We start from the raw sequence: 11,016 nt of genomic DNA on the forward strand, positions 1-11,016 counted from the left end.
AGCATAACTGTGGTATTTGCTTTGCTTTTAAAAAATTGATTAAAAGCAAAAAAATAGATCAATAATTAATTGACTGGGAAAGAGCTGCAAAAGGTGGGTTTACTAACACTTTGACCATTTAAAATAGGCGTTATCAACTCTATAGTAAATTCAGAGACAGTAGTGACAAAAGCAGTATAAGAATCTACTTCAAAGGCAAATTCAGACTGCTTGCAAACCAGTCACTAAGCGTTTTTTCTTTCAATTTTTAGGTTTTTATAATGTGGCAATAATAGAGTTAAATGATGTCATGAGTAGGGACTTTTAATATTGGGATGGAACATTGATGTGTTGCATTCTAGTAATAAATGATTGTGCCCTCTTAGGGATTAGAGTGTCTGACTTAAAAATTGCCATCCGCATGTATAGGTTCACTGGCTATACATTTCAGGAGGAAAATGTATAGATATAAAAAATATTTTCTTACTGGTATCAGAAGAATGTACAATCACAAATTTTTCTATGAGTCCATTTTTCTTAAGTATACTACTTAAGAAATATGGACTAATAGAAAAATGTGTGAATTTAGAAAAGTCAGATTTCATAAAATAAAATCAAGAATTTTTCAGAATTTATTAAAACCCTGAGGATGGAAAAGTCTGAATCAGAAAATCCTGCATCTCAGACCTGTCGAGGTTGCATAGAAGTCCATGGGAGAAGTCCCAATGATTTCTTGATGTACGCTAGGGGGGTTATTTACTAAGCTCCGAATACCCGAAATCCAAAAAATTTGTTATTGTTTGTGTTATAATAGGCTTAAAAAAAATCACGAATTTTTCGGAATTTATTAAATGCCGAGGGCTAAAAAGCCCGAAAATAAAAACATGTAGTGATGGGTGAATTTATTCACCAGGCACGAATTCACGGCGAATTTGTGCGATTCACCACCAGCGAATAAATTCGCAAAACGCCCGTGAAAATTTGCCATTTCGCAAATTTCGCGGGAAATTTGCAAATTTTCCGGTGAAGTGAAACGGCACAAATTCGCCCATCACTAAAAACATGGCATCTCAAACCTGTCGAGATTACATAAAAGTCAATGGGAACAGTCCCATTTATTTTTGGTTGTGTTGGGGGTTTCGCGCAATTTCACAATGTTTTTGGAGCTTTCGGGTGAAAACTTCGAAAAATTTCGAAAAACGATTTTTCCTTCGATTTGCAGTAAATCCTTCTAATTCAATATTCGAATTCGTAGGATTTTACTTCGAGGGTGGAATTTGAGGGTTTATTAACCCTCGATATTCAACCCTTAGTAAATGTGCCCCTGTGTGTTGAAAAACCCGAGCGGGTTAGATCGGGGTTTGTAGCAGCCGATATTGAGATAAATTCAGACCTTGATAAACAACCCCCAAGGTTTCGTGCAATATCCCAAAGTTTTCAGAGTTTTCGGGCAAAAAATATGAGAAACTGGAAAATCTGAAAAAATCAGAGTTTTCGGGTGAAAAATCCGAACAAATCATGAAAATCTGATTTTTTCCAGTCGCTTTAGTCTTAATTCTACTAGAGACAATACTTACGATTCTGGCGCAACATAACACACAGTGAATTTCCATTTCAAGTTGTAAATTGTTGTTCTCTGTAGCGCTAGAAACTCCACTCCAGTAAAGTTTCTGATGGTTGTCGTGAAATGGTGTGTCCTATGATTTCAGATACTTCTCTGAAGTCTTTTCCATTATGTATATATAGAAGAGATGCTCTTTAGGGATATTCTGAACCTGACCTAAGAGCACATGATAAATTGGATATGATTACTATAGTAGAAATAATGATTGTTTGACTGATTGTGACTTCATTTGATGGTATGGAAGCATTACTGTAATGGTGGAATTGTACAGTCTATAGATCAACCCTTATATGAAGCCTTTCAATGGAGATGGCAACATTTGCGGGGTTATTTACTAAAATCCAAATTTTTCTCATTATTTTATTAAAACAACTTCGACCTAACTCCCATCCATAATTTGACCTTTTTTGTCAATACAATAGAAATGTTGTTTCCCTCTTTTAAGACTCCAACCAGAAAAATTTGGACTTTACTAAATAACCCCCCTGGTGTCATGGGACACACATGAACCAGTTATTATTCAAGCAAATCATCTTAAAGGAGGTTATTTACTAAACTCTGCTTTTTTTTTGGTTTTAAAGGGGAAAAATATAATTTTTTTATAGATAAAAGAAACTAAATTATTTCATGATTTATTAAACTCCGAGGCTTCTAAAAGTAAGGATCAAAAAGTACTCTATCTCAAATCTGCAAAGGTAATGTAGAAAGCAATGGCAGATGTCCCTTTTACAATTAGAAGATATCCTGATCTGCATTGGGTTTCCTACAAGAGGTGTTTGGGTGATAACCGAAAAAACACAGTTTCCAGGGTCAAATCCAAAATAAACTTACGCTTCGTATTGTTTCACAATTCTAGCAAGTCTTTTCCCATACCAAATTTTTTTTTAAAGTTAATTTATTGATATATATGATAAAAATGTGCATAGGAGTTTGGTAGAAGTGATTTTAAGAAAATATTGATTGATCACATGGTCACAGCAATGGCTAAAATATTGCAGAAATGCATATTTTCTCCCCTATTCCCCCCCCCCTGTTCCTTGAAGTCCAACTTTAGGATCATGTTCTGTGCATAACCCCTCAAGAAGGGTATGGGACAGTGGCTTGGGGTACTCAGCCTGAAGGGCAGTTGGGGTGACGCTTGGAAATAATTCCTGGTCTCATAGATCTAAGTCTTGATTTTGGGTCAGTTAAAGTGAAATTTTGGGATAGACTTCCATTTAATGGACTAGATACTCTTGAAAATATGACAGAATAACTTTTGTTTTATACTGTATATCAGTAACCGTAATATGGTTTTTACAAATGTTGGACCTCAAAGGGGTGGGACTGAAAAAGTCTGAATACCACTGCTGTTAGCTATAGTAGAACAGTCTAACTCATGGGAGTAATAACTTGGAATTAACAGCATTCTTTCAATATAGTAACTACAATTGTGGCAGCAACTTCAATGTATTTGTTTCAATCTACATAAAAGAGAAAAAAAAACTGAATACCTACCATTCAGTATGTATAAAGAAAGCAAAACTAGAGCAATTACAGTCAAGTATTCCAGCCAAATAACATAGTTCTTAGGGCCAAGGTCAGTTACAATCAAAAGAAGTGCCAGTTATTTGACAGAGGCTACAAATGGGCTGTTTGTATATTGTTTTTGCAGTTGATTGTTATGCTTATAATGCAAAACAGGGACAAAATAAATGCAATTTTGAATACATCATTTGTTTTTTAATTGAGTGAAGTTTGCCTGGACGGTGCCATTGGTGGGAATCATGTGTAATTGCAGTTTCAAACTGCAGTGCCAGCCTGGAACATATATGTCTGTCATCTGCTCTAGCGTGGGAAAATATATAAACCATTGTTTATGACACATTAAGTATGGCATGGTGAATAATACCCTTGTTATCAAAAAAAAAAAAGTACAGCATTTGATATTTTTCATGTGTTTGTACATGTTTATATGACACAGATAAATACCTTTACAAAGTTACGAAAGTACACAAAAAAAAAAGAATAAGAGTTCCTGGCATGAACAGCTTAGCTTCTGGCTGGGTGCATAGGACAATAAACAGAAACAGTTATTAATATAAGTACATATTAGCAAAGGACTCCAAAAAGATACTCTGAATCATTAATTCAGCAGCTTGATAAGTTAATGATATTTAAGAGGGAAATATTACAACATATATTTTTTTAAACTAAGCAGATGTGGTAGGTGCCTACAGCAGCCTTTATAATTGCTGTTTATTTCTGTGTTTGCTCATGATGCAGGCTTACTGTAGCATCATCTTTCTTCTGATGTGCTCAGGTGTACTACATTCAAGCTATTGTGATTAGATAGCAGCTGGTGGCTATAAAGCAGTAGCTGTAATGTTAGAATAAGGGATGTATAATACAGTTTTTCCCAACATTTGAAGTAGTAGTTCTGGTTTTGGTTTATCAAATATATCTGAAATATTCATTATACATTGAGGTCTCTGGTTAAGCACTGCAAAACCTTAACAGGGATATATGTATTGTTAAATGAAAGCTATACGCAGTGCAAATAATTTTGTTCTATTGTGTGAAAGTGAAACCCCAGGACAGTGCATGCTGGCAAAGGGTGCATGACAGGGGCGGGACAAAGCTGCCTGGCAGGGGATTAGTAGGGGGTTAGTGACATAGTTGGGGGGTGGAGTTATAAGGGGATGTATAGCACTAACTGCTAAGGAGGGCATCCATTTTGGAAGGAGAAAAGGAGTAGTAAGGTAGCAAGGCAGAGAGTGTAGGATTACCTGAGATGGCAGCACTAAAGGAGCTCCTGGCGAGGATCAGAGCTCAGGCAAGTGAGCAGGGGGATGATTGGGTCCGGCAGCAGCTTGCAGCGCAACCCGCGCCCACAGCCCGACAGGCAGCCAGCAGGAGGAGAACACGGCCCCCTGAAAGATTGAGCCCAGCAGTGAGCAGCAGGTCGAGTCAGAGAAGACGGATGAGGAGCCCCTCCCCCCAGTCGCAGGTCCGGGAAGCAGTGTGGGAGCGTCGGCTGCTGACAGGAGAGGCACGGGTAAGAAGCAGCAAGGGGGGAGGATGCCGTGCAGAGGCCAGGGAGCAGGACGGAGGAGCAGAGCAGGGATGCGGCTGGGAGCAGGCAGTCAAGATGGCGCCGATCGCAGTCCGGTTGGAGGAGGCGGGGCCACAGCAGGGAGCAGTCCGGGTCGCAGCAGGAGGGAGTCGGCAGCCAGGAGGGGAAGCAGCAGCTCGAGAGGGGAGACAACACAGGCAGGGCAGAGGCAGACGGACCGCAGAAGCACTGACAGGGAGAGTGAGAGGAGACAGAGGGAGCCTGCAGCACAGCGTGGAGGACATGGGGGAAGGGCAGCCACTTCAGGAACGGACCTTGCTGGGGAGCCAGGAGGGAGTTCGCGCGTGAGTATGGCAGCACCCCCGGCTGGGGGCGACAGGGATGGGGGGGTTTTTCACGTTGTTTGTCTCCACAGGGTGCGGCGCAACGGAGCGGTGGACCCCAGCAGGGACGCGAGGGATCTACTTCCAGGCACAGAGAAGAGGATAGAGGCGCGGCCAGCTCGGTAACGGGCTGTGCTGGGGGGAGAGGGGCCCCCACCAGCGAATATGGGGGCGCCCTCTGTTGGGGGTTGCTGGGCCGGGGGGGTTTCCTCTCTCCTGTTGCCTCTACAGGGATCATCAGGACAAGACTGGAGCAGCGGTCTGGGTACAGCAGGAGGAACGCCAGGCACATCAGACGGGTCATCAGGACACAGAGCAACAGCCACCACGGACAGCATCATGGAAGCACTCAGAACAGCACCGGCCTCCGGGCCCAGTGGTGAGAATGACTTTGCTGGGTTTATGAAGGGAATGCAGGAGCTATGGGCAAAATGGGGGGGAGGGAACACACCAAACACCCCCCCTCAGCACCGGCAGTGCAGGTCCCGACAGGGGCAAGGCCCATAGGGGAACTACCCACAGTTGCATCAGGGGGAATGCCCCTGACGGCAGGGGGGAGCACCGGGGTGGTAGAGTCAGGTACACCGCCAGCCACGGGGGGTCGGAGCGTAAGGAGGGAGAGGCCCCCAAAAAGGACGAGGCGGCTAAGCCACTACCGATATCAGACGCGGCAAAGGGCAACACATATGTGTGCTTTGAAGGCCCCCTGGGAGCTCACCTAAAACCTGAGACGAGGGAAAAAATTTGGAAGAAGGAATACATTGACATCTTCACATTACTTCCCCTTGAAAGATTTAACATAGAAAAATGGGAAAAAGGGAAAGAGCACCGTAAGGAGGAGGATGAGGATAGGAGGAGATACAGGCTGATCCCCAGAACATTTGGGAATTGGCTGCAGGCATTTGCTATTCTGGGTAGCGTTATAGGGGAAAAGTCACCTGAGAGTTGTTCGGGTCTGTTTTGTTACCTGGACACGATTTGGGAAGCGCATAGGGTCTACGGGGGAACCGCATGGCTTAAATATGACGAGCAGTTTCGTCAGCGCATGTCGGTGTGGCAGTCCTTAAAGTGGGACCACAGGGACATAGCCCTGTGGCTGAGGCTGATGACGGCTCAGAAAGCCCAGCATACTCCAGCTTTTTCTAGTCTAGGTCAGAATCCCTTTCCAGCAGGCGCCGGCGGGCCCACCAGTGCGGGATCGCCGGCTACCCCGAAAAAGGGAGTGTGCTGGCAATATAATGAAAGTCAGTGCAAATGGGGGGGGAATTGCAAGTTCAAGCATGAATGCTCCGGTTGTGGGGGGGCCAATCACCCTGTCACTAGATGTTATAAAAGACAAAGGCCAGGAGGCGCAAAGCCAGGAGAGGGTTTTGGAAAAAGGGAGGAGTCCAGTCAGGGTAAATGAGATGTCACCCTGGCTGGCAATATACCCTGATAGAAAGAAGGCCGAGTTAATCAGGGAGGGGTTTTTGGTTGGGTTTTGTATTCCATTTCAGAGTGGGGCGGGGGGGCAAGATTGCAGGAATTTGAGATCAGCTTCGGAGCACCCGGAGGTAATTAGGAAAAAATTGGCTACAGAGGTAGAATTGGGCAGAATGGCCGGACCATTTATGGTTCCACCCGTGCCAAACCTGCGCCTGTCACCGCTAGGCGTGGTGCCCAAAAAGGAGGCAGGCAAATTTCGCCTGATACATCATCTGTCTCATCCACATGGCTCCTCAGTCAACGATGGGATAGATGAGGAGACGGCTCATGTAACATACACCTCCTTTGATGTGGCAGTGCGCCTGGTGAGGACCTGCGGCCGGGGTGCCCTTATGGCGAAGGTCGACATCGAGTCGGCCTTTCGTCTCTTGCCAGTACACCCAGATTGCCAGCATTTGCTAGGGTGTAAATTTGAGGGCAAGATTTATATGGATAGATGTTTACCAATGGGCTGCTCTATTTCGTGTGCCCATTTCGAAGCTTTCAGCTCCTTTTTGGAGTGGGTGGTGAGGTTAGAAACTGGATCCAGGGCAGTCATTCACTACCTGGACGATTTTCTATGTGTTGGCAAGCCGGGGACGGAGGAGTGTAGGATTATACTTCAGGTCCTACTATCAGTGTTTCGCAGGTTTGGAGTTCCCGTGGCTATGGAAAAAACAGAAGGCCCCTCACGCATCCTCAAATTCCTGGGGATTGAGATTGATTCAGACAAAATGCAGTGCAGACTACCCCAAGAAAAGATTGTAGATTTAAAGCTAGTGCTAAATTTCGCATTACAGCAAAAGAAGGTGACACTTAGGCAACTGCAATCACTCCTGGGGAAATTAAATTTCGCTTGCCGCATAATGCCCATGGGGAGGGTTTTTTGCCGGAGGTTAGCCCAAGCTACAGCAGGGGTGGAGAAGCCGCACCACTTTGTGCGGCTGAATAAACAACACAAGGCAGACCTGGTAGTGTGGCAGAGGTTTCTGGATAAGTACAATGGATGTTCATTTTGGCTAGGGGACAGTCAGGACAACGGGGAGTTGGAATTGTTTACAGACGCAGCCGGTGCGTTCGGTTTTGGTGCCTTCTTTCAAGGACAATGGTGCATGGGGGAGTGGCCACGGGAGTGGCAGGAAGGGCAGCTTATAAAGAACTTAGCGTGCCTGGAGCTATTCCCAATCGTGTTGGCAGTAGTGGTGTGGGGGAAGGAGCTGGCTAATAAAGCGGTCAATTTCCACTCGGACAACATGTCAGTGGTTTCGGCTATTAACAATTTATCTGCCTCCTCCCCACCAGTGGTCAACCTGTTAAGGGTGTTGGTACTCAAATGTCTAGATCAGAATATTTGGTTCAGGGCCACACATGTGCCAGGAGTTACGAATGATATAGCCGATGCTATCTCTCGTTTTCAGCTGGAACGGTTCAGGCAGTTGGCTCCGAGGGCAGCCGAGGCCCCCACCCCTTTCCCAGACTTCCTATGGAGGATCCCGTTCGATACCTGGCAGGTTGTGTAAAAAATTCTTTGGCGCCATCTACCTGGGTAGCTTATAGTAGTGTGTGGCAGCAGTGGGCAGAGCTCGAAAGGTATGTGCAGGGCCCTCTGGGTGCGGTGGAAAGGGAGGACTTAACATTGTGGTTCTTATATTTGCACGGTACAGAGCACCGTTCGAGAACAGGCATTGGCAGAGTGTTGGCAGCCCTGTCTTTTATGTTTAAGATGCAAGGTTGCGGGGACGTGACTAAGAGCTTTGTGGTTCGGCAGGTTGCGAAGGGTTTGAGGAGGGGCCAGCAAAGGAAAGACACGCGCAGGCCAATCACACTTAGCATCTTGGAAGGACTCTTTGGGCAGCTAGACAAGGTTTGCGCTTCAGACTACGAGGTGGCACTTTTTCAGTTTGCTTTCTCCCTGGCATTTTTTGGGGCATTTCGCATAGGGGAGCTGGTTAGCACAAAGAAAAGTGAAGAGGGGGGCGTGCAATGTAGGCATGTGGAGCTGTGTGGGGGGGAACTTCAGGTCAGGATATTCGAATCGAAACTGATAAGGGGGGCAAGGGTTTGTTGGCGCGGTTGCATAGTGTGGCAGGTTGTAGGTTGTGTCCAGTGCGGTGTTTCGCCAATTATCTAGGGGTTCGGAAGTCCTCAAGAACATCATTATTGGTACATGCAGATGAGTCAGTCATGTCGCGGTTCCAGTTCATAGCGGTGTTGCGGAAGTGCCTCACGGGTCTGGGGCTGGTGGACAAGGAATACAGCTCACACTCATTTCGTATTGGGGCGGCAACGGAGGCGGCCAGGTGTGGGCTAGATGACGCTACAATTCGCAGGTTAGGGAGGTGGGAATCTAGACGATTTCAATTGTACGTTAGACCCCACTTGGTTTAGGGGGTCGCAGGGGGCGACAGGGACAATAAACATTTACAACAATTTACGTGTTTACAGCCCACTGGGACCAGTGGGATGTTGTAAGGTGGGGTAGCTGGTAGGTGTTTATTCATTGTGTTTCTTTTCCTGTTATTGTTTTCTTTACAGGTTCAAGGCGATGTATGGTGTGGGTAATGGGACATTCCTACATTTTTTGGGCGGAACAACGTGCAGGGTTACGTGAAAAGGGTAGGCGGTTCTGGCTCCCAGCGGATGCAGTGGAAGTGCAATGGCATGGGAAAAGAGGTTTGTCATGGTTGCAGATCAGGGCCTGGATAGAGGACAAGTTCCGTCAAGAGGGCCCCCAGATGTTTTAGTGTTACACGCAGGGGGCAACGATGTGGGCAAGATCCCAATGAGGGACCTCATTGGGAGGATGAAGCAGGATTTGGTAAGAATCCGGGCTATGGCCCCTAGACTAGTGGTGATATGGTCCCAGATAGTCCCCAGGTTGGTGTGGAGGGGGGCTAGAGACCTAAAAGCGGTGCAGAGGACAAGGGCAAAAATTAATGCAGCTATGACGAAGTTTGTGCATAAGGCGGGAGGAATAGTAGTTAGGCATGTAATGTTGGAAAGAGACCCCAAGTATTACAGACCTGACGGGGTACACTTGAACGGCCTGGGCCTCGAGGTTTTTAACTATGGCCTTAGAGAAGGGGTGGAGGTGGCCATTCAGGTGTGGAGGGGTATGAGGGATTGAAGGTGTGCAAGTCCCTCATACTGTGGCGGGTCCCTGGCAATGGGGAGAGTTAATTAAGTGGAGTTTTACCAAGTTGGTTAATAGAACTTGGTTGGTGGTGTTCCTCTCTAAGAGCGGTGGTCTCTGGGAGGGTATGTTGTATTGGGGGTAGCATGCAGTCCTGCGTACCCATCATGCTAGAAGGCACAAGCGGCTGGTGGTTTAACGATTGCATGTACCTAATTGGGTCCATTGCCAGGGGCCTTGCAGAGGATAAAATGTTAATGGTATTTCACTGTCATATTTGTATGTTTATAATGTTGTTAATATAACAGTTATTGATATATGTGTTATCTATTGTTAAATGATCTGTTGTGCAATAAAGCTGTGGACATAAAGACTCCAACAAATAAAATGTATGGTGAGCGAGTTGGTTATTCCTAGGCCAGTTTGGGTGGAAAAGGCAGGTATTTGTCCCTGCCCATGTCAAGTGAAACCCCAGGACAGTGCATGCTGGCAAAGGGTGCATGACAGGGGCGGGACAAAGCTGCCTGGCAGGGGATTAGTAGGGGGTTAGTGACATAGTTGGGGGGTGGAGTTATAAGGGGATGTATAGCACTAACTGCTAAGGAGGGCATCCATTTTGGAAGGAGAAAAGGAGTCCCACCCTCCCTCCCTAGTATTTCCCTTTGTGCTAGTTGTCACAATTGTGGCCTGGGTAGTGGGGCACAGGATAAGTTGATGTGGAATGGTGAGTATTGAGCTGACTAACCAAGAGGTGATGAGAGGGAATAGCCCGTTGTCACAGCCGGGCGGCGGGTCCCTGGCAATGGGGAGAGTTAATTAAGTGGAGTTTTACCAAGTTGGTTAATAGAACTTGGTTGGTGGTGTTCCTCTCTAAGAGCGGTGGTCTCTGGGAGGGTATGTTGTATTGGGGGTAGCATGCAGTCCTGCGTACCCATCATGCTAGAAGGCACAAGCGGCTGGTGGTTTAACGATTGCATGTACCTAATTGGGTCCATTGCCAGGGGCCTTGCAGAGGATAAAATGTTAATGGTATTTCACTGTCATATTTGTATGTTTATAATGTTGTTAATATAACAGTTATTGATATATGTGTTATCTATTGTTAAATGATCTGTTGTGCAATAAAGCTGTGGACATAAAGACTCCAACAAATAAAATGTATGGTGAGCGAGTTGGTTATTCCTAGGCCAGTTTGGGTGGAAAAGGCAGGTATTTGTCCCTGCCCATGTCATGTATTATAGCTTTTGAGAACCCATGGGAAAAAATGTAATTGCCCATCCGCCAATGAGCACATTGTTTGTACCAGTATAAAGCCTCTATAGTAAAGCTGAAAAAGTTGTTTTTGCTTTAGAGTAATTATCTTAAAGCAGGGTTTTAA

At 45.6% G+C, this 11,016-nt stretch overlaps 1 protein-coding gene across 1 annotated transcript; it reads left to right on the plus strand.

Annotated features, from left to right (window-relative positions):
• Window positions 1–5,477: 5,477 nt before the first annotated feature.
• Window positions 5,478–10,024, plus strand: LOC121400643. Its single transcript, XM_041584186.1, has 2 exons — window positions 5,478–8,016; window positions 9,041–10,024. Exons 1-2 carry the CDS (start codon window positions 6,280–6,282, stop codon window positions 9,065–9,067), a joined length of 1,764 nt encoding a protein of 587 aa, XP_041440120.1. The 5' UTR covers window positions 5,478–6,279; the 3' UTR covers window positions 9,068–10,024.
• Window positions 10,025–11,016: the final 992 nt, after the last annotated feature.

Source organism: Xenopus laevis, chromosome 2S, assembly GCF_017654675.1.
Source record: "Xenopus laevis strain J_2021 chromosome 2S, Xenopus_laevis_v10.1, whole genome shotgun sequence".
NCBI classification, from domain to species: domain Eukaryota; kingdom Metazoa; phylum Chordata; class Amphibia; order Anura; family Pipidae; genus Xenopus; species Xenopus laevis.

Excerpts from the sequence above, each read along its gene's own strand:
- LOC121400643 (XM_041584186.1), top strand. The coding sequence starts at position 6,280 with ATGAAAGTCAGTGCAAATGGGGGGGGAATTGCAAGTTCAAGCATGAAT. Across the intron at positions 8,017-9,040 it reads TCCCGTTCGATACCTGGCAG|GTTCAAGGCGATGTATGGTG; the intron begins GTTGTGTAAAAA and ends TTTTCTTTACAG.